Below are 23,774 nucleotides of genomic sequence, written 5' to 3'. Positions count from 1 at the left end.
TGTAAGTGCGCATGCGCGGGGTCGCGAAATTCGGTTGGTGGACGCGCACATTGACACACACAGGGAAAATTATAAAGGTTCGGGCGGTGAAGTACACGGATACACAGGCTAGCCAAGTTGCGTTTAGCAGTACATAATTAAATTTTAGCAACGGCTCATGGCACTGAAATTAATGCAGTTCAGTTGGCCATCTAAATCCAGGAAAAATCTGCTGCGTGCACACTCATTTCAGTTGTAAGTGCCATTTGACACGTGTATTGATTAATAACAAATCAGTTGTGGATGGTCAAAGGTTTAATCATTGACAAGCACTCAAAAGTTTGTGAATGTTTTTCTTTTTCTTTCTCTTTACGTGTTATCTTAACTAACAGTTTACATGAAGCATACTGAAAGTAGCTTAATATTTTATTATAGAAATATCCTGCCCCCATGTGGCAACTTGCCTTTTTGCTGGAACTCTGTTGTTGTCCATTTACAGTCAACATTGACCAATCCGACGCGTTATTGGTGTTTCAGCTCTGACCGTCCTGTCCAATCAGCACAGCCCAAAAGCGCCTAACAACCGTTCATCCAATAGCGATGCTCGAAAAGAATGACGGAGAAAGTTAAAGAAAAGCGCTCGAGCCCAGCGCGCGAAGGATGAAGTTCTATTCGTTTACCACCATCGGGCGGGAGATGGATGTATACATTTTGGCATTGTAAAAATAACGTTTACATTTAGATTTTATGACATTTTGGATAAAAAGACTGATTTTTTTACGTTTATACGGCTTTGAAGTGCCTGCATCGTGCGATTGATGTAGTTTCGTACCGAATAAAACTCAAGACACGACCTAAAGATGAGCTCTCTTCTGTCTGAGCGGGTAACGTATCAGAGCAAAATAACAATATATTACTTCCAAAATACATGTAAATGACTACATTTGTTGAACAAATACTAGTTGACAACTAATTCGCCCAACAGCTGATAAAGATTTTGAATGAATTCATCAGGTTATTTGTGTTTAGCTAACCAGCTTAGCTGTTCATCCTGTCTTTTGTCACGTAAGGCCAGAGGAATTGTGCACACTTTATTTGCTTTTTTTATCTTAATTGTTGCCAATGTCGAATTTCTTTTTATTATATTCTATGTAAGTTAGTGTTTACAGCAAAAGAAAGAATAATAAATACGGTGTAGGTTGCTTTCTAGTTATAATGTAACGTTAGTGCTCGTAAAAGGTATGTATATTTACATTCTCTTGTTTACAAAAGCACGCGATTTATCCAATTAAACTAGTTTTATTTTTGTAATGGAAGTCTGTCAGATTAGTATTAGCATGCATACCAAATGTAATATTTTATAGCCTGTAGATCTGGCTGAGGCGGGAACAGCTGAAAGTGATTCAGATAGTGGAATGGGCTCACCAGTGGAGGAGCCTGTGATTGACACCAACATGGTCATTGAAGACCAACAAGGTTAGTTGGATAAGATCTTTTTGGTAATGGTAGAAAAACAACTATTTGAGAATTTGATTCATTTATATTTGTTGATAAATGAGCAAAAGGAATGCTTTTGACATTTCTGAACAGTAACACCAAAATATATTGTGGGATGACAGATCCTTTTTCAACTATTGTGTTTCAGATTCAGATGAAGATATCACGGTTAGTCGGAAGGGCCGCTCTCGTAAGGCACTGCAGGACAGTGACAGTGATGGGGAGCAGGAAGAGGCTGGGATGGCAAATGCTCTGGTCCTGTCAGAGTCCAGCGATGAGGAGACAAAGACTAAGGAGCCTGAAAGCATCAAAAGGAAGCGAGGAAAACGAGTATCCCATATCTCAATGGACAGTGATGAGAGTGAGCCAGAGAAAGTGGAAGTCCAAGTCAAACCAAAAGAAGCAAAGAAGAGGGAGAAGTCACAGAGACACAAAGAAAAAGAGAAACGCAACGTTGCCCTTGTAAAACGACTGAAAGAAAAAACAGAGGTGGGTGCTTAGAACATTTAACAACTAGCCGTTTCAGAATTATTTGTTTTAATCTCTTTTGTTTACTTTTTTTTCCTTATTTTAAGGAGGCCCTTCCAATCAAAGCACTTAATGACAGTGGCTGTTTGCTCGGAGACTCTGATCTATTTGACGCCCAGTTAGAGGAAGACTCTGAACCACAATTGGAAGGTGAAGAGGAAGAGTCTTTAGATGCTATCCGATCAGCTGTGAAAAAGAAGGCCAAACAAAAAGTAAGCGCAGACTTTTGCTTTGACTGTCTGAAGTCACCACATGATTTAAATCGGTTATAGTTACTTTTTATTATTATTTATCTCTAGCCTCATCTGTCTGAGTTCAGTGGAGATGAGGAACAAGAGAACAGGTCACCACGCAAGGTGAGATTTTTTTACTATAGCGATACAGTCTCATTGATTGTGTTAATTGAGTATAATAAAATCACTGACTTGTTTTCAGGAGAGGAAAGCAGCAAAAGCCAGCAAGCAGGCACTCAAGGAGCTTCACAGTGAGAGTCAGAGACTTGTGAGAGGTCAGTCAGAAGTTACATCTGCTAGGCTCACTAAGTGCATTTACATGCACTTTAGGAGTTTGATTTCAGTTAGACTAAAACAATCAAGTGAATGCTGTTCTTTTAAACTTTCTATTCATGCATCACGGTTTCCACAACAATTTTAAACAGCACAACTGTTTTCAACATTGATAAGACTAAATGTTTCTTGAACACCACATCAGCATATTAAGTAGGGCTGCACGATAAATCGCATGCGATATTTACAACGGCTCTGTGTAGTTAATGCTGCTCAATGTGAAAGCACGCACGTGATGGAGATTTACCGCTGATTACAGAACCGGCTTTCTGACAAGATGCGCGTTAAATATCGCATGCGATTTATCGTGCAGCCCTAATATTAAGAATGATTTCTGAAGGATCATGTGACGCTGAAGAATAGAGTAAAGGGTTAGTTCACCCAGAAATGAAAATTCTGTCATTATTTACTCACCCTCATGTCGTTCCAAACCCATAAGACCTCCGTTAATCTTCAGAACACAAATTAAGATATTTTCGATGGAATCTGACAGCTCTCTGACCTCCATAGACAGCAAGGGTACTACCAAGATCAACTTCCAGAAACGTAGCAAGGAGCCAAAATATTACGAAGCTACGAGAATACTTTTTGTGCGCAAAAGAAAAAAAAAACGACTTTATTCAACTATTCGTCTCCTCCGCGTCACCCTAGTGCCATTTTGGAGAGCATCCACTGAACGCAAACAGGTTATGTTGTTCCATGTCAGCCGCACCACACGGATATGTTGTTTTCGTTCAAATCAAAGCACAAACAACGTAGAAAACGTAGCCGTGTGGCGCAGAATTGTTGAATAAAGTCGTTTTTTTCTTTTGCGCACATAATATTCTGATAGCTTCGTAATATTACGGTTGAACCCCTGATGTCACATGGATTATTTTACCGATCTCCTTGCTACGTCTCTGGACGTTGATTGTGGTAGTACCCTTGCTGTCTATGGGAGGGTCAGAGAGCTCTCAGATTCCTTCAAAAATATCTTAATTTGTGTTCTGAAGATGAACTGAGGTCTTACGGGTTTGGAACGACATGAGGGTGAGTAATTAATGACAGAATTTTCATTTTTGGGTGAACTATCCTTGTAATGACAGCTGAAAATTCAGCTTTGCCATCATGGGAATAAATGACAAAATATATTAAATAGAAAACTGTTGTTGTTTTTTTTGTAATAGTAGTTCACAATATTACACTCTTACTGTATTTTGGATCAAATAAATTTAGATTTTAATTTTAATTATTTTCATTTTTCATTTTCAAACTTAAAATCAGCAAGCTTTTATTTTGGCGGGTTGCCGGCAAGTAAGTATATGCGCTTCCGGGTTTAACGCTGCCGATTGTAGCGCGTCAGTGAATTAAATGTCACAGTTTTGCATTGTACTTTGAAAATGTTAGCGGGTAGCCTAGATTTATGCTTTCAGTTTGAATAGAAATCTTATACAGTACAGTTTGTCGATCTAAAATGGTAATTGTGCGTTAACAGCTGTCAACCATGTCGGTACGCAAACGCGCGCTCTGAACTAATTTACACAGCGCATTTCTTATTTTGGTCGCGCATGCGGACCAATTATGTGCACCCCTGTGTGTGTGTATATATATATATATACATATATATGGCAAATTCCAGCGTTACGGATGTGACATTCGCAGTCAAAACCTGAAATATAAATTCTCATAAATTGTATTCATTACCAATATATTGAACCATCTCTTTATATTTTTCAAAACCTCTTAAAAAAGAGTCCAGACATCAGAAAAGTTTCAGTCTATAAACCCGTTTTATATTTTAAATGAGGGAAATACACATGCGTTACGGATGTGACAAAAAAAAGACACGAGTTTCTGGGAGACAACATTTTGTAGAATTTCTGCTATTTACAATGTACAAACCAGAAGCAACAATATCTGCCGAATTGAGAAGGGTTGGCTATTTACAAAACCTAAAATATACATTTTGTTTAAATTTTCATTTTTGTGTTTCACAGGAAAAATCAATGTTACGGACGTGACCATTCTTAAAGCAGAATTTATCCGACTACGGAAATGCGTATAAAATGCTTTCAAAACTTTAATAGAGACGTCTAGTGGTTTAATAGGTCTGCCTATATAAATATAAATATAAAGGCACAATATGTAAGCTACCGCGCTGCTTTTTTCCCCCCCACATACGCACGATCGGAAGGAGCGGAAACGGTCGACTGTGGCATAATAAAAGATCCGCTGCTTTCGAGCCGTGTCGCGCTCGTTCAGCAGCCTCGTTTCTCTTCGACGGCTTCCAGCCTCACCCTGCTTCATTCTACTACGTTAATAAATCATTAGCTCATCCATGAACATGATTTCTGCCTGAGTCCAGTCGGATTGCATCGGCTGTGGAGATGAAGACGACAACTCCCATGATTCCACACTCAGTCACGGCGTCATCAAACTACGCCTTTGTCTCTTTGTTTATTTTGAATACGTGCCCTCCAGCGGCGAAAATTACATATTGTGCCTTTAACTAGTAGTCGTTCGTTTAAGCCGTTATTTAAAGAGCAGGTCATATGGGTTTTTGAAAAATATCTCTTGCATTTTATAACGTAGCTATCCTTAAATGAAAACAATCTGCAAAGTTGTTAATCAAAAAAGTGCATAATAAATAAATATATTGTCTCTCAAAAGAGAGATTCGATTCTGAATCGCCTTAACGATTGTCTCTCAAAAGAGAGAGCCGATTCTGAATCGCCTTAACGAGTCGTCATATTTTCGAATCTTTTGCCTGTTACTGGTATACGTCACTGGGTAATACATTTGCATAATCCCCGCCTGCCCGCGAAATACGAACACAATACGAGTCTGACCTGCCCACAATCACTTCCGCTAGTTAGTGTGTTTACATCATGTCGAGAAGACGCTGTGTTTAAGGATACCACAGAAATACAATTCGAACCTTTTGTTGTGTGCATGTCATTTTACCAAGGACTGCTTCTCTAATCTTGGCTTTTATTTTCGTTTGCTTCTAATCTTCTTAATTTGGACTAACAAACTCTCCGAACTACAACCTGTAAGTACAATTGATACGTTATGTGTAAATTTTCAATTGAGTGCTCAATTTTTGTGCTAGTATGTGATGTATACCAAGTGCAGCTTTAGGTTTCCAGGTCTTACTGAAGTAGTTCTGATAATTCGCTGTGAACTAGAGACCTGCACGGGATGGATTTTTCAGTCCCGCTCCCGCCCGTACCCCGCAAGATTCTGTCCCGCGCCCGCCCGCTCCCGCAAAAATTTATCTTATCTGGTCCCGCTCCCACCCGCGACATTCATGTTTTGTCCCGCTCCCGCCTGCATAAAAGTAATCTATATAGATTGTTTTCAGTACATTGAAGAAATTTACATGAAATGGTTCTGTAACATCTCCTAAGCTCCACAACATCCCAGCATAAACATAACAACGTACTACCGATAAAATATTTGTTATTTAGACTAAGCATCAACATTCACAACCACTGTTATTTTTTACAGAAAGCAAGCATGGGCTGCTGCGTGCATGGTTTGGCATGGCAGAATGCGAGCAGCACGCTTCCTTTATTATCACAAAAAGCTGACATCTCAGTTAATCTATGTGATGTACACCTAGTGCAGCTTTAGGTTTCCAGGTAAAGCACAATGTTACTGTCTTACTGAAGTAGTTCTGATAATTCGCTGTGAACCCACTATTTCCTAAGAATGTGTCGATTAATGTAGACTGACGTTGTTCAGATTACTTAATTTAATCATACATAATGTAGTGTAGTGCACAGACTTTATAATCATTGTGAAATTGCTGTTTATTTTGCTGCACCGGCAGTTATAGGGTTAATGCGGGAGAGACGAGCGAGTTAGTTAGGCTGGTGCGCCTGTATACAGCTGTTCTGTGTTCTGATTAAAAGTTAAGACAGCGTCTTTTGTCTGTCATTCTTCAAACATTACAGTAGACATATATTGGTTTACAAACTGTATTGTTTCATCAGTCATGTTAGCACTCGGCTAAAGTATCCACCATTATTGTTTTAAGTGTTCACAGTTTAGCAGCAAAACTTTAGCTGTGGGCACGATTCGCTTGCATAAGTGTTTTTGTATTTTATGTCATTATTATAAGAACGAATTGAAGCACTATATTATTGTTTTATGTAAAGCTGCTTTGTCAAGGATAGCGCTCGCCAACTTGCTCAAGGACTCCTCTCTGTGCCAATCACAACAGGCTTTGCCAGCTGACCAATCAGGGCAGAGTAGGCTTATGGAAGGGAGGGGTTTGAAATCATTGGCAAATGACTCTAATATTAAATGTATATGAGAAAATTACAATGTTTTCTGACCTTAGATGCATTTAAACCAGTTGTAGGGCACTCCAACACAATATTAGGACGCTTTAAAATACCATATGGCCTGTTCTTTAACTAATCGCACATTTATATTAAATCAATATACTAATCCATAATAAGCTTCAATATATTCCACGCTCAATCACACGCATAAAGTTTGCCACAAAGCGCAGGCAAAAGTAGCCTAATGATTATTAATGTATAGAAAAATTAGACATTTTAATTATTTATTTATAAACTAATGTTTTCTTGTTGGCTGCAAGATGAAATTCACAGTGCTGCTGACTCTTATCTCCACAGTACTAGATGTGGCTTTAGAGAGAAATGAAACCTTCAGATTACATAAACGGAGTATTTAATTTCGTTTTTAATTGGTTTGTTTAAAAGTAGACATTTCAAGCTTTCTATAGACACATTTCTTTTGTAGCCTATGAGAGACACATGCTGAGTTTTGGTTCTTTTTTGAGAAGCGCTCCAGTTCACAGAGATGGCAGAAAGCCCATCCTGTTTGTTTTCATTATTTTGTTATGAATTTACATATATAACATCAGTTTTGAACTGATTTTAAATGTTAATTTTCAGGAAAAAATGCAAGTGATTGCGCGGGCGCCTCCCTGTCATGCATACGCATTAATATTCCGCACAAACACTTGAATATGGGCCAAAAATGTAGCACATTTATGTAGGTTAACGCTAGAGTTTGGAATCCACATTAAAATAAATCTTCACCAGTCTACATCCGAGACAGATGCAGTTATATAACCTTTAAATTGAATGCTATTTGACATTTTAAAATTATTTAACAGACTAATGCTGCTCCAATTCGTTGATCAAGATTAAACGGATGCTGCTGAAAAAAAAGTTTTAATGACTTGCTTGTGCATTAAATAACTAAGATACAAAACAGGTTAAGTAAAATATGCTGATAATAGGCATATTGTACAAATATTTATAAAATAGACTCAGACTGCGAATAAGACTGCAGATTCACGTTTTGCATCTGCATAACAAAGTGAAAAACAATAAATGATAACCCCACATGCGCACTGAACACGCAAAACCTTGCACTCTGCTTGCATGCAGCGCATAGCGATATAGTTATTTGAAACACATAAAAGGTTTAGATAAGATAATATTGACAATGAACATTAAATTACATTTGAAACAGTTTTGGCTATTTTTCCTTCAGTCCGCCTGTGCATTTCTGACCCGCACAGCAAATGCTGTCTAAATCTCTTCGATGTTCTCGTTGAGAATGCAATTTCTGAAATGTTACAATATGAATTAATTTTAAAATGTTGTACGGAAAGCCTGAAACAGATCACAGCAGTATAGACATACACAGGCTATCAGTCATCAGCAACATGGTAAACATGGTCACGTCCGTAACGCATTATTATGGTTGATGAGCAAAGAATGGAGATGAACTGTTGATCATAATTAGTATGGCTATAAGTTGGCTTTGTACAGAAAGTTTCAAGTTAATTGCATTAATAATTACTATATGATATAAACTTAATCATTAAAATGTTACGGACATGACACAGTGCTGAAGCGTCCTGACCTCATAAATCTAGTCCTTATAAATCCAAAAATCATCGCTGTTTAGACAAAGTGAGTTTATTTACTTTTCAGACAGGCCTCCATCTTTCTACAATTACTTACTGTTGACAAATTAATAAATGGGCAGTCTTTGATCTCTCATTTGAAAACATGAAATACAGTCGAATGAAAATGTAATTTTTCTTTAGGTGCACCCCTTCAATGTGGTGGATAAACATAGGGATTTCCTTCAAATTTCTATTAAAGCACGTTCATGCTGTACAATACAGACCTAAATGCACAAGTTAAACAGGGTTTTATTCTTTTGGTAAAAAATTAATTTTTTCATGGTAAGGATGACTTTTGCATGGAATTGCCCATATATCTCCAAACGTGTGGTGTAGATGGGGCAAATATCACTTCAGGATAATTAAAAAAAAGTTGCTCTCTGACACTGCTGTCTTTTTATATATTTGCAGAGTCTATGCTCAATCTGCCATATTATATGCCAGAGCCCAAAAGTATTGACCAGTTCTTCAAGAAAAAACCTCGTCCTGAGGGTCGTGCAATGGCTTTGCTCAAGTATGAGATCAAGTCTCTATCACTAATGAACTAATTGATCTCCTGTATATGTTCATACAGTAGAAATTACCAGTGTAATCTTTTTTCACTTGTCCTTAAGGTCTGCCAAGTACCAGGCTTGTATTTTAGAGCGCACTACACAACCACCTTCAGATCAAACCACAAGATCTCAGCACATGCCAGAGCAGGACTCAAGCCCTCCAACAGAATCATCTCTGGGTAACCAGTCCTCCACCACATCCCTACCTCTAGAAGACACGGCCACCGGCACTCATCAGGACAATCCTACCAATGATAGCAACCCACAGACCTCAAGCAAAGCAGATGTAGAACATGACATAAGCACTGACGAACCCAAACCTGTGGGTCAAGAAAAAGAAACTCCCATTGAGCAAGAAACTGAGGGAGCTAAACACTCCGACAAGGACCAAGAAGAGCAACAGGTCTCCGTTGATCAGACCCAGACTGCTGCTCAGATGCTCAAACCACGCAAGGATAAACTAGCCAGATTAAGAGAACTTGGTCTAGATCCTCCTCCTGTGGCGAAGTTGTGTGCAGATGATGGGGCTTTTGTCCAGTTGGAGCCACCTCAGGAAAACCCAGGTGAGATTTCTGGATTATCACTTTTTAAATGTCCTTCACCCTTTTCCACAATTAGTGATTGATTTTGTGTGTGTAATACAGCTCTGAAAGCACTACAGGAACGCTTCATGAAGCACATCCAACCTGCTCCTCGCCCTAAAAGGGAGCGCACATTGCAGCTCAATGTGGTGAGGAAAGACAGCGCCCCTTCAGGACAGGAAGAACTACGCTCTGAATCAATCACAATAACTGTCAATGAGGGAGAGGATGAGCCTGCAAATGTCAAACCAGGTACAATCACTATTTTTACCACAGTGCTTTGATTTCCAGGTATGGAAGCCGTTTAATTTTTTTTTTATTGCTCATTGTTTGCATCTTTGTAGGTGAGAAACTGGTACTGTTGAAGTCTCGCTTGCAACAAGCCATGGCCATCCGCAGGAAGGAGGAGAGGGAGCGCAGAGCTGCTCTGCATCGCCTTGACAATGAGGATTGTGAGGAAGAAGAGGAAGCAGAGATGACTGAGTCAGAGGATGAAGAGGTACACAAAATTGGCATTACTTTTGGATTGGTTAATGTTTTAAAAAACTTCCCCAGATCTACTACTCTTTAACATGACTTTTCTCATTTTATAGTCATCAATTTTAATTTTATTTCCATTCATTTTTTTAGGGTGTTGATGAATTGTTGGGTGGTGGTGGTGATGATGAAGTGGAGGAGGGAGAAGAGGCAGTGGACAAAGAGGAAGATGAAGTTTCAGTGAAAACATGCCCTTCCCCTGGCTTCAAAAGTCCCTCTCCAACTCCAGCAGACACTGATGGAACTTTGATGCTGTTTGCTGGCAACTCCTGTTCCCGCACAGGGTACGTGTATGTTTCCTAATTGGGCTGCAACACACTTTTTGTAGTCCGTACTAACTGAATGTCTTTTTCTGTCCAGGGATGGTGTAAGAAGATTAGGCCCAGCTGGCCATGAAGCTGACAATAAAATGGGTGAGTTACATACATTTCTTATTTAAAACAATAAGTTATTATACCTGTTGCTCCAACAACTGGTTACTCTTTTAGTATTGGTAGTATCAAATATATGTGAAATCAGACTGAATTTTAGTTCTTTCACAGAGGAGGATGACACCCTTTCATTGGCTAAGGACAGCAGTCATAACAGTAGCTTTGAGCTGATGGGCTCAATGATCCCATCATACCAGCCAGTCAATAGAGCTGCAGGCAGAGGTCTGTCCAACAGTGCGTTCCGCTCTCCATCTCCCTGCCTCTTCAGATCCAGCTTCCTCGGCTCTGCTTCAAAGGTAAGGGTCTCTTGGAACTCCTGAAATGAAGTTTGTTTGGCCTAATTTTTTTTGCAACATGTCACATCATTTTACCGCTGTTTAGCAACATTTTGTGGGAGATATCCAGTCATTTCAACAGCCATGCAAGGGCAAAAAAAAGCTCCCCACACAAATTTCACTTGTGCTCAAGTTATTCTTGCAAATTTGCAGTTTTGGCCAACAAAAAGCTGTGCCTTCACTGATTGTAACTAATGTGTCTTCTAAATCGTAAATGCACATAACAAGGTGACCGTTAAATTTGAGTTGTAAATGACGATGATTTGCCATGTAAATTAACTTTTAAATTTGTAATTTAACAGACACTAAATATTTTTTCAGAGCTCAGGTAAGATGTCCGAACCCTCCCTCTCCCTCCCTGTGGAGGATTCTCAAGACCTTTATGCTCCCTCTTCCCCGAGTGAGTCCGCCCTCCCTTCGGCTGGGGACTCCCAGGGTCGCTTCTCACTGGAGGAGGACACCCACTCCCAGCTACTGGATGCCGATGGCTTCTTAAACGTCGGTCCCCGCGGTGTGCCAAGCCGTTCCCACAAACGGCAGCTTATACTAGACAGTCTGGATGAAAACGCCATGGATGCTAACATGGGTGAGCTCCTAGGGCTCTGCTCAGGGGGCTTCGGAACAGGGCAGACCCAGCCAGGGGCTTCTCCGCCTGCAGCAGAGGATGAGCTGCTGGGGCTGTGCTCTGGAGCTTTTTCCACACAGCCTGAAGAGCCAGTCGTCAAGCCCAGGGAGAAGAACAAGACCATTGAACCAGAAGTGCAACGAGGTGAGAGTCAAGGCAGCTCAGAGACAGACATGGACCAGCTGCTGGCTCTCTGCTCTGGCAAGTTCACAGGAAGCCCGTGTAAGTCTTGTGTTGTTTATACTGAGGGTTAAAGGGATACTTGTTCAGTTTTGTAGGTAACAAACTCTATCTAACCTGTTTTTAGCTGCTTCGTCGCTGCAATCAGTCTCAAGTCCTGCCTTTGAAAAGCCATCTGAAATGAACAGGTACTAAGCTATAATCGATGTACATGGATTCATTGCATATCCTTGAAAATTATAGTTTGTATTTTGTTGCTTCAAATACTAAATGCTTTATACCCTCATACTGTCCCCATAGGAACAAGAACATAATTGAGGAAGAGGAGGAAGGTGACTGTGAGTTCCGGCTCCTGTCAGATGTAGACAGCCTCAGTGAAAAGGTACTCAGCAGATAAAAGATCTTAAAAAAAACATTTGTTACTTTGCCCAATGTGTTCAACCAGTGGTGTGAGTTTAGGGTGGGACTACCTGTTTGTCCAGAAAATGGGGGAGTGTTTTTAAAAAAAAAAAAAACTGGGTCTTTTTTTATTAAATAAAAAGAAATATACACTGCAGCGGTGAATGTGAATGTTTGCCTGTATTTGTTACTACTCTTTCAGTGCTTAGTGCTGTAAACATTTGTTTTTAATTTAAGGATGAAAATGAGGATAAATCAGATGCTGAAGAAGAGGAAACTGAGAATGAAGAGGAGGAGGAGCAGGAAGAGGAAAGGGAAGCGGTCTTTGGACGACGCACTGGCAAAAAGAAAATGTATGTCTATTTTTGTTTTTCAGAGATATTTATGAACAATGTAAGTCGTTTAAAACCATTTTAATGTGGTAGAGGTTGGGAATTACTGCTTAATGAATATATTTCATCTTATATGACAGTGGTTTTATGTGTGTGTGTATTGATATCTATACATGTTATTTGTGTCCCAACAGCCGTTTAGCAGAGTTTGTGGAATCCGAGGCAGAGTTGTCTGGCAGTGATGTGGGCAGTGAGGATGAGGATGATGGAGGTGGTGATGAATACGAGGAGGAGGAGATACAAGAAGATTTACCATCAGATGAGGAACTGATGGACCAAGTTAACAAGATTCACATGTAAGAAATGTATCTTAGTCCTCCACTGACTTGCTCTTTTAGTAGGTGGTGGAACAGGTGAGTACTTGCAAAAGCAGCTGAAATGCTTGTTCGGTAGCTTTGCGTTTTACAGTTGACAGCACAAGTGGGCTTGTCTGCTGCTAGAAATGGTTGTAACCTCAATGTGCCACATGGGGGAGCCAACCTATTTATCAAAGCTAAGCTGGGTACTTCTGTTATGCCATGTGATCAGTCAACTCCGCAAGTGTTATAAATGCCTTAAACCTGGTTGCTTTTAGAAATAACTGCACTTCTTCTGTAGACTGTCATAGTCTTTCACTAGGAACATGAGGCTCATTATATTCTTCCTACAGGAAGCAGGTCTTGGATGATGATAAGCGAAGACTGCGGCTGTATCAGGAGCGTTACCTCGCTGATGGAGATCTGCATTCTGATGGACCTGGACGAGCTCGGCGTTTCCGCTGGAAAAACATTGGTAAGTTCAGCGTGTGATCTGGATCCCACCCCTCAGTAAACTGATGTTGAAGAGTGTTTGTACTTGACCGTGCTTCTTGTAGCAGCTAACTGGAGTAGATGTGTCTGACCTGTATTCATGTATTTTTTTTTTTTTTTCTGTTTGTTTTGTCCAGATGATAACTTTGAGTTTGGTGGAATGGGTCCTGATGGAGATGAGGAAGAGGAAGATGAAGAAATCGATCAACTGGAGTTGCAAAGACGTAAAGAACGGCTAGAGAGGGAACAGTGGTTGAGAGAACAGGTGTAGTCTGATATGTTTCTTGTCCACGACACGACAAGATTTTAGGAGTCAAAATCGTGTAATCTGACACAGTGACTATCGTGACCGACAAAAATGTTGTGTAGTCTGAACCCGGCATAAGAAAAAGAAATGCTATGTGTTCATGCTTGTGTGTATGTGTCTGACTTGGATCCTGTTCTGTAGACTGAAGCTCAGGCCAAAAAGGGAGAGGATGCAGATGATGAGGAAAAGATTGAAGAGGAGGACAGTCAATTTATGAAGCTAGCTAAGAAGCTAACTGCTAAGACCCTTCAAAAGAAAGGTACTGAAATGCTCTGAGATTGTAAAGATTGCAGAATCACTATGCACTAATTCAGGTTTTCTGACAGTATTTAGGACTGTAGTGCTGATTGACTATTTGAAGAGTTTGGTTCCAAAACGCGATAAACGCCATTTTTTTAAAAATTGAGTTTCCGCCAAAATCAGTATTGTATCTGGTCGGTATTGAAAAGTCAGTTTTTAATTTTATGCAAAATGTGATATCCGCCGAGTTATTCTGTCATGTTTTCTCGCTTTCTTTCCAAACCGCGACAAACGCCAGTCTCCCTTCTCTGTAGAATGCGATATATTCGCTCAACCAATCACAGCGCACCATTCCACGAACTCTAGACAGTAATGACGGCGCTTTGAATACACCCGGCATCCTATTTTTCCTTCCTCTTTACAACTAGTTTTAACGTGAAATAAACATGAATGGATGACTGATTGAATGTATTTTTAGTCCAGTGCCTGTATATAAGACCAAGTTCAGAGGCTGTCATATGTGGATCAACTTTTACTATGTTGTGTATTTTCAACAGTTTCAATATGAAAAATAACTTTTATATTGATTCAATGGATTTATTGCATTTTGGGGGAAAAATAATCAAATTTTATAATAAATCTTTGAAAATCTAAATCTGGATTTGAATTTTTAATGTTATTATAACCTAAAGATGCTATGTGAAAGTTTGAAACAGAAAATAGTGGTTTTCATCTTGCCACATTCTTGGTAAAGAAAACACATTTTTACTCAAATTAATCAAAATAGATTTATAGCGTTTTGGAACCAAACTTTTCATTTGTTTGCCCAATGATGCACATTTTCTCCAGGATACACTTCTAAAACTGTCACCTGTTTACAGACCCTTCAGCTGCTCCTTTGCAAGAGAAGGCGGCTCCCAATACCAACCAGTTCCGAAAGCCATTTCAGCCCGCTGTGGTCAGTATCCACAGCACACTCCCTCATGCTGTTCTCTACTTCCTGTGTAAATTTTAGTTTATTAGTGTTGTTTTTTCTAGTATTTGATATAGCAATTCCACTGTCAACTTGTTTAAATTGCTTTTAAGAGGAAATACTGTCACAGATTTGTAATCTTTTGATTTGTACTTTATCTCCAGGTCAAGAGAGGCTCATTACTCAGTCAGCCTCCAGCAATGTTGCAAAAGTTAGCCAGCATCTCTGACAGCAACCCCTTGGCCCCTCGTAACTCACGAGGTTTCCTCTTCCAAACCCTGTCACCGGAAAAAGAGCCGTCAGCATCAGAGGGACCCAGAAAACAGGTACTTTGTTTGATCATTTAGTTTCTCCATATTATTTACATTTTTACAAGGATATTTTACTCTGGAGTTAGAATAACATTTTATGGAAAGGGAGTAGAATCAAAAGAAATGCTGAGTTTTCCTTGTTGCATGATTTTTGAATGTAGTTATTAGTTCTACCACCGGATGGAGCTGTAGTCTTAGACACCTAAACTTGTAGTGTCTTAATTAACAAACATTCGAATTACTTCACCACTCAAGATCAATGTTTTATTGTATAATGATAGCTTTTTAAAAAAAATTATATATAATGACATTTGTTCTTAAGTACGAGTAAAAATGAGTAAATTAACTTTGCAGATTAAGAAAAGAGGACAGATGGACTCTTTTAGCCCTGCTGCTAAGCGGCCATGTCTCGGGAGCTCCCTCAAACCTACAGGACCACCACGAAGTATTTTCAGCTATCTGGAAAACTGAAGTTGCTTCCAAACTTCCCAGTGTTACTAACAATTAATGCATAATTATATTTGTCCCGTTTTCCATACTAAATGCTATGATGTTGAGAGTTTAGCTTGTTTTAGACTATTTGTATCTTGTATCATGTAAATATTGTGATTTCTCCTTTTAAGTGATGTATTTGTTTTTGTAAAATTGTGTATTAAAGTGTATTTTAAATCATCACTACTATTTGCATTTTTACTGCCAAGAATATTTCCTATTTAACATTTGTCTGGTTATGCTTTGGTTTACTGTGTTTTTGAAGCGATTCTAATCCAGCTCTTTTCTGGAGTTGGAATTTCCTTCTTTCTTTTTTTTTTTTTTTTTTAAAGATTAACCTTGCTCCAGGCTGGACACAGCCTCTGATTTGTGACTATATTGCCAAGAGAATACTGAGATCATTCTCAGAAGCCACTGAATAATTTTGAGTTCATTTGTAACATGCGATTTTTAAGCGAGCTTGGTTCCAGCAACATGCTGAGCCTCCGCATCACTAATTTCGTTTTAACCAATGATCCCAAAAAGAAATGCTCTTTTGAAGATAATTGACCTTGTCAAACTAGAAAACTAATTCCATGTTGCCTGCCAAGCCATGTAGTCTATGTGTGTGTATATATGGAGAGCTTCTGGGCAATTGGTTGAATGTGCAGCAGCTGCCATACTGGATCTGAGTGGTGGCTTTTGACAGCAGTGCCAGGGGTGAGTCCCTCTGGGTTCTGTCACTGCTCAAACCGCCGGGATGGGAGATGTGCAACAGAACTGAGGGAAATGGGTCATAACTGCAGGCTGCTCACATCCAAACAAGTGCTTCAGTTTTCTGGCAACAGCATGCTTTTACTGCAAGTTATCATGTATGTGCGGGACACAATCCAGCTTTTTTATTATTATTTTAGTGGCATGAGCTTGTGTCTAACCTGTAGTGTTTTACAGGTAATATGTTTTTGAACTCATACAGCAAGTGTTGAAGCTCATTTTACGAGGCAACTTCAAGCATCTCGTCTCTTGCGCACATCTTCATTCCCGTTCCTTCCCCAGATTGTTTGCTTGATGTAGATGATTTTCCATGTGATGAAGCCGCAGGCAGACTTTTTATTTGATGTATTTTTCATGTGTTAAGGCTATTATTGAGAGATGGAAGGGGGAGAGAGTAGAGACAGCCTGAAGGTGCTACACTTGAATGGGGATGTTGTTGGACGGAGGGGGGAGAGAAGAGTTCTTTTCTGTCGCCAGCAATTGCTTGTCATGGGATAGGGAGGGAATGTACTTACTGAGTCTGTTTGATGTGCAAGCACCAAAACACAGTCACACAGTGCCTCATGATAAGCCATCATAGACCTACAACAACAAAACTGCAGGCCCATTAAGGGGTATAAACCTGGTTGTAAAATAGTCGTCCTTAACTCTTTTCTGATGAGTTGGGGGTATTTTACACTTTGTAGGACTTAAGTTTTAAGTTTTTTTGTTGTTGCAAAAAATATTGTTTCCTGCAATCTCGCGCAAATCAAATTGTTGCTTGGCGCCTTTTGCACAGTTAGCTAACTGTAACTGTCATTTCAAGTAAAATAAAGGTGACACAGTACGTATATTTTGTTTATGTATTGCCAGAATTGATAATAATGAGAAGTAAATATATATACTTTAAGACCCTAACTTGTATTATTTGTTTTGACCTCTTTTTTTCAGGGTTCAAGCCTTAATTTAGAGCCCCCTCTTTTGTTCAAGACTTTAATTAGTTTTCCCACACTGTTTTCCACACATTTCACCGGTTTCCATCTTATGTGGTCCCTTCCCAGTTTAGGAAGGGAGTCATAGCCCAGTGGTCCGTTGCAGTACACGGGAAAAGAGAGCGGATGGGAGGGAGAGAGAGCGGAGGAATCAGATTAACATCGCTAGAGAGGGTCGGTCGGAGGAGAGGAAAACAGGGAGGACACTGTATCTTATTCGCGGACGAAAAACGGACAACAATCCGTAAGACAATGCCCTCTAATAATTGATTCTCAAATGTTATTGTCAATCAGCCATTTATGTAACGGCTAGATAAAATTGGAGGAGGTTTAGGCGCTCTGTGGATGTGAGCTGTTTTTCGCCGCGTTCCCGGCCGAGCGAGCGAAGCTGAGAGATGGGGTGAGACTGGCGTACCGCCGCTCGCTCTTACGTAATCCAACCTGTGTTTATCTGGATTCTATTTATCAATACATTTTTTTTCTTGGTTTTTGCGATTGACTGTTACGGATTTGTTTTGCTGATTATCTGAATCAGCGATAACATTTATTTTGATAACGTTTGTGCTCGTTAGGCAGCTAGTCGAGCATCGAGCTACACAAAATGCGTTTGATTGGTGGTTTAATGTTCATTGATTTCCTTCATTCATCGCACATATTTATTTTAACGCGGCGCTTCGAGCTGTTCCAATCGAATTGCACGAATCGTCAAGTAAATTACAGCAGGAATTTTAAATATACCGAAATGCACCGAGCCGTTCAGGTTAGCACTAATTTTCGGTCCTGTTCTTGGGGCGGAATTGGACTACTTGCAGATTTTATGTCCTCAATCATTTTATTTGCGCCTCAGGCGCGCAACCCTGAATCGCTGGTTGCTGTTCTTCAGCACCACAGCGCCTGTCACGCCGAATGATTGACAGGCCCCCGAAGTTATTACGTGGACTATATCTGTGAGAGGACATCTGAATATTTCATGTCACCGAAATGGAGAACATGCCGTGGAATTGCACCACTGAATATTTCATGTATTATTTTAACCATTATTAGCGAGGGATTTTAGCCACAGATATTATTTACAGTGTGTTAGTGGCCTTTCAGCACTTTTCTGTTTCGTCTGAAACTATATTCACAGCCAAAATAGAATAATATAATGTATTACTTAGCTTTTGCATCCTGTAAAGACTCTTCTGTCAAACCACTAACACTTTTTTTTTTTTTTTTTTTTTTTTTTTTTTTTTTTTTTTTTTTTTTTTTTTTTTTTTTTTTTTTTTTTTTTTTTTTTTTTTTTTTTTTTTTTTTTTTTTTTTTTTTTTTTTTTTTTTTTATAATCTCCCCTTTTCAAAGAGCGAGTGAATCTCAAACAAAACTGAAAATGCTTCAGCAAGATCGGGCCATGAACCCTGTCCTTGGAAGTCAAGCTCTGGTTGGACCACCGTCAACTCTGCGCATCCATACCAACAGTCAGAAGAGATGTGAGAAAGATGGTAACTTTAACTTCCTGGGACAGGATGATGACCCCATGACAGGAGATGAAAACCGCAACCAGGTGCGTCCAAGAGCTTTGGGCCGTGATCTGCCCCTTTCTGCCAACCACTATGGACCTGGACCCCTCTCCCCCTTGTCTCGTCTGCCATGCTGGAGCCCTTTGGAGCCACTTCCTGAGATTGAAAGTGGAGACGATATGGGCAGCAGAGTGCCTCCAGATGGCGCAGAAGAAGGCAAGGTTGATGAAGAGATGAGGAGAGTGACGGATGATGAAAAGGAGAAGGCGTTGGGAGAGAATGAGAAAGTAGAGGACCTACTGGATGATGACGAAGAGGAGGATGGTGTAATAGACTGGGCTGACAGTGATGAAGAGTTTGAATTCGGTTACAGGTCAGAAAGCTCTTCCCCACTCAGCACAGAGAGTGGTGACATCGGGGGCGCAGGGGCCCACAATTCCATCTGGGATCAAATCTGCCGAGAACGTCCAATGGCAGACAATGGGAATGCATCTGTGGACACCCTGAAAAACCAAAACCAAGTGGATAAGAAGGCAGAGCGGCGTAGAGAGAGCCTGGAGGGCGCTGATGCAGTTGAAGACGGCTCGTCGGACTCAGACACCGACCCCTGTTCTGAGCTGCCGGAACTTATGGAGGCTGTTTGGACGCTACAGGACCGGGAGAGGTTTAAGGCACAGGAGATGGAGAAGCATCAAGTCCAACTGACTATGTATCGTCGCCTGGCCCTTATCCGGTGGGTTCGCACCTTACAAAACCGTGTCCAGGAGCAGCAGAACCGGCTCCAGTCCAGTTTCGACATCATTCTTACGCATAGGAAAGAGCTTCTGCGCATGGGTGCTGCCACTGCTGCCCAATAACAGACAATCTGAGAAAAGTCATGAGACCAGCTGATGACTATTATCATGTGAAAAGTAATCTTTGTGCATCTTATTCTTTTGAATCAAATTACCTCCTGGGTCTCTGAACTATTTTGCCCTATAATGTTCCATAATGCTAAACTTTTATCACTATCATAAATGTGGTTAAAAGTTCTCCAGAACATCATCTTGAACTGTGCCCATGTGGTTACTGATGTCTCTGAACTCCTCCAACCTGATATTTTTTTTTTTTTAAAGTCATGTTTTTGTGTGGTATAAAATAAATTATATTTAACAATGCACAATGTGTCTTTTTGTGAAGTGCTTGCAAATGTTTTGAACAGCAGTACATTGTAAAAAATATTCTGTTGACCTAAAAATGCAATTCTTGTGGTAACATCTAAATGATTTTAAATTTAAATCAAATATATTATTGTTTTGACTAAATCAGTTGTCATTTTATGTTACACCAGTTATAAATAATTTTAGAAGTCAGATCAGGTCGAAATTGTTCCTTAGGGTAACAACCGCACATGTTCATTTGATCACATTTCCAGTCAGTGTGTAAAAACAATTCAGACAAATTTAGTACTGACACATTATATAACAATATTTGGCCATTCTTATGTTCTAAGGCTTGATATTGCTTCAAGATTATATATTCAAGACCCTCTCTTGACCTTTAATGACAGTGCTTTCTTTAAGAACCACACAGTGTTCAATTGTTTCTCCTTATCACACAGAAAAAGTGCTGGATGAGAGTTTTAAATCAAAGTGGCCTACATCAATCTAAATAGCACGGGCTCTATATCTTGTTGCCCCGGGCTGAGAGCGTCTGGCCTTTCTCTGTGTATGCATGTGTCTTGAGTGTTTACGGAGATACCAGTGTTTGTCCTATAATCCACAGTCAAAGCAGAGCTGCAGGGTAAGAGTTGCACTGGTTCCTTTGCCCTGAGGGATATTGGACAGAGCGCGCCTCGGGGCACCTGGTCCAATCCGGCCCGGTGAGCAGCCTGCAGGTCCAGTCAGACTCGGCAGCCAAAAGCCCGGGGCGAAATGAGGGATAATCCGAGCGAATTTTTACTACTAACCGTGTGCGCTTATCACACACTTTTGCGAATATACTGAAGAATTAACATGTTTAATGATTTGGTTTGTCGTCTTTGGCTCAATGTCACACTACCAAAAGTGCGAGCTAAGAGAATTACACGTCTTTGAAAGCGTTTTTGTCTCGGAGCGCAAGTGTTGCAAGAATTAGCCTAGCCAGATACAAAATGTTAAAGAAAATGTGCGTTTTACAAGGGATAACATTTCTCGTTTAACAAATAACGACAGCTCGTTTACGTATATGCAGCACATTGGGAAAAATGGAAAATAATTGATCAGTTTAGGATAGTGTTGTTTTCTTTCTGAAATCTGTCGAGGATTTCGGCGCAACCCAATTTTTTGGCGCTTCTCGCAAAGTTTGCTAACCGTCAACTTTTCTGAAGACGTTTTAAACACAGCACTTAAAGTTTTTGTGCTATTTGAATCTGTAATAAGGTTAATACCGATAGTAAGTTACTTAGGTTTTATCGATGAACGGTCAGGTAAAGGCTAACGTACAGCTCTTGCTTGAACTGCCTACTGTTGCCATAGTAACTTCTTCAGGTAAAAGTTCATCTGTTGAGTTAGAGCCCATTAACTTTTAGGACCAATCTAAGTTAAGTGATTACTTGAAAACTATGTTAAAACATAATATAAGTTTATGTAATAAGCAGGCTACTTTAAGCTCCATTCATTCTTATCTTGACTTTCGTTTGGTTGTTTTAAGGAATACATAGCCTAAGCAATATTCACCCCCCAAAAAAAAACATTTATTTAGCCTACCCTTAAACTGTTTCAATGATTTTCTTTCTTCTGCAGAACACAAAAGAATATATTTTGAAGAATGTGGGTAACCAGAGTTGATGCTTTCTATTGACTTCCATATTTTTCCCACTGTAAGTCTCAAATTCTTTAAAACATAGGCTTATTCTATTTTCAGCAGCAGGAACAAAAATAATAATACAGGTGAGTAAATCATAACAGAATTTTCATTTATGGATTAACTAAGCTATTCCTTTTTTGAGGACAGACTTCATTTGACTAATTACCCGTTTTTAGGAAAACATTTGCCTAATCTATTAGAAACTGTCCCTTGTAATTCAGGGTTATTTCTGTTATCCTGCTTTTAAGGGATGACTCTGGGAGGAAAAGAAGTGGTGGGTTGTCGATCTTGATAGTTCAGCAGTGTTTTTTTTTTTATGTGACTCGGTGTGTCTTCACCCAGAAAACATTCAAAAAAATAAATCAAAAGCCACACTGTATAATGTAGGCAGTGGGACAAACTGCTGAGTGAGAAGGTCCCTGCTGGGCGCGAATAACGGCAACGGTGAGAACGTCTCTGCACCCGAGACGGGTGTGCTGCAGGATGAAACGCCGTGTTTCTCATGATGCGGAGCCGCTGATTTTTGCGCCCAAAATAAAGATATACGTTGAACTTAAGAAAGTATCACCGCTGTGACAGCAAACACGAAACTGTACTTAAATATGCATCACCGGATCTCTCAAGTTCTACCATGAGCTAAATTCAAATATTTTCTACATATAAAGCATAAATAGGAATAAATGCTGAAATATGTTCATAGACAGCTAGCTAATAAAAAATGTAGAACAAACCAAATGCATTTATTTATTTATTTATTTATTATCCATCCGTCTCCTATCTATCTATCTATCTATCTATCTATCTATCTATTGGCACTGTTTCTATTCCGACTACTGGGCTTTATAACAATATAATTCTATTTTTTATTTGTGTAATTATTACATATTTCACAGGCTATATGTGTCTCAGAAAATACTTTTATAGGCTAATAGCCCATTTTGTCGAAACGTGAACTATTTTTAATCCTGCATTGCATTTTTGCAAAGGTGTATGTGGCATAATTCCAGAATAAAATGATTTCCAACGTAAAATTCGCAACTATTCAAGGTGTTAGTGCTTAAAATGCCTATGTAAAGCGAAAGGAACTGGTTGCATTAAGCATTCCTCAACACGAGGGGGCAATATCAGTCACTTTCAAGTGAATAGGCATCACTGTTGGTAACTGTGTCCCTTCTCATGTGTGCCCTCAAAGATTTTAAAGTCTCTTTCTCTGTCTTTCTTACCTCTCCCCTCATCTTTCCCTCTTCATGATGCAGTGTGACAGTGAAGTAGCCCCTAGCACTCCACTGGCGTGGAAACAATCAGCTTGGACAGAGAAGGGGTGGCAGAGAGTCAGGGGGATGTGGACAGCCTTGGGGTCCATGCATGATAGATAGATAGATAGATAGATAGATAGATAGATAGATAGACAGACAGACAGACAGACAGACAGACAGACGAAATAAAGGTTTGGTGAACTTGTCTTGATTTAATTTTGGTTGTGTTTAATAATCTGCTAGAGCCTATAGACATATTGAAGCCTGTTGGTTTAAGTGGGATCAGCTGCCTCGTCTGCTTTAACCAGCTAATAAATATGAAAACAGCGGGTTTAAACTTTTATTCGTTTGCTGCTTGAAAGGATTATACCCCTCTATGGAGTCCCATGTAAATCTCGAAACCTCATAATGGCCAATGTTGTCCCATAAAAATGTGTTGAACAAAGGCGCTTGAATAGAGGCTCTTTCACGCATAAGGGGGTTTTCACAGGACTTCATTGACGACGGGTCGACCACACCACGCCCCGCGATAATCTCTCTGCCGGTGAAAGCGCGCCTCAGAGCGGCAGGTGCGTGTGCCAGGCACGGGGGTCACAGGGCTGACGGTGGTGGGGGAGCTCGCCATGTCAAATCCTTCCAGCTGCCGGTAGGAATTTTTTCATTGCCTGTCACTTCCATTTAGCTTGCTCTTTTTCACCCCTTCAGATGAAGTGGTCCCTCTCGTGCCCAGGTCCTGTGGACGCCCTCTGCCACTTAACAAAAGCAAAGCGACGCTAAACGACGACAGGCCAGAACAATGAATTCAACCCGGCCCGC

General features: G+C 40.0%; 2 protein-coding genes across 4 annotated transcripts; both read left to right on the top strand.

Moving 5' to 3' along the window:
* The first annotated feature begins 97 nt into the window (after positions 1–97).
* LOC107706248 (claspin-like) lies at positions 98–15,719 on the top strand. Of its 3 annotated transcripts, none has more exons than XM_016509900.1 (24): positions 98–234; positions 1,344–1,455; positions 1,625–1,965; positions 2,052–2,216; positions 2,304–2,360; positions 2,440–2,512; positions 8,920–9,022; positions 9,123–9,625; positions 9,707–9,895; positions 9,988–10,142; positions 10,274–10,464; positions 10,541–10,593; positions 10,723–10,907; positions 11,268–11,793; positions 11,879–11,939; positions 12,052–12,133; positions 12,388–12,503; positions 12,677–12,838; positions 13,192–13,313; positions 13,468–13,595; positions 13,779–13,896; positions 14,759–14,835; positions 15,015–15,176; positions 15,516–15,719. In XM_016509900.1, exons 2-24 carry the CDS (start codon positions 1,395–1,397, stop codon positions 15,630–15,632), a joined length of 3,747 nt encoding a protein of 1,248 aa, XP_016365386.1. In that variant the 5' UTR covers positions 98–234; positions 1,344–1,394; the 3' UTR covers positions 15,633–15,719. The 3 variants fall into 3 exon arrangements, with proteins under 3 accessions (XP_016365386.1, XP_016365385.1, XP_016365387.1); XM_016509899.1 differs by lacking the exon at positions 98–234 and adding an exon at positions 626–863; XM_016509901.1 differs by lacking the exon at positions 98–234 and adding an exon at positions 1,201–1,218.
* Positions 15,720–17,632: 1,913 nt separating this feature from the next.
* LOC107706246 (UPF0500 protein C1orf216 homolog) lies at positions 17,633–19,982 on the top strand. Its single transcript, XM_016509896.1, has 2 exons — positions 17,633–17,777; positions 18,719–19,982. Exons 1-2 carry the CDS (start codon positions 17,773–17,775, stop codon positions 19,731–19,733), a joined length of 1,020 nt encoding a protein of 339 aa, XP_016365382.1. The 5' UTR covers positions 17,633–17,772; the 3' UTR covers positions 19,734–19,982.
* Positions 19,983–23,774: the final 3,792 nt, after the last annotated feature.

Source organism: Sinocyclocheilus rhinocerous, unplaced genomic scaffold (assembly GCF_001515625.1).
Source record: "Sinocyclocheilus rhinocerous isolate Xijiao unplaced genomic scaffold, SAMN03320098_v1.1 scaffold53, whole genome shotgun sequence".
NCBI lineage: Eukaryota > Metazoa > Chordata > Actinopteri > Cypriniformes > Cyprinidae > Sinocyclocheilus > Sinocyclocheilus rhinocerous.
This window is presented reverse-complemented; position numbering and strand designations above follow the sequence as displayed.

Coding starts and splice junctions, on each gene's coding strand:
- LOC107706248 (XM_016509899.1), top strand. CDS start 840: ATGAGCTCTCTTCTGTCTGAGCGG. Junction 1,966..2,051: donor GACTGAAAGAAAAAACAGAG/GTGGGTGCTTAG, acceptor CCTTATTTTAAG/GAGGCCCTTCCAATCAAAGC. Junction 11,794..11,878: donor CAAGTTCACAGGAAGCCCGT/GTAAGTCTTGTG, acceptor ACCTGTTTTTAG/CTGCTTCGTCGCTGCAATCA.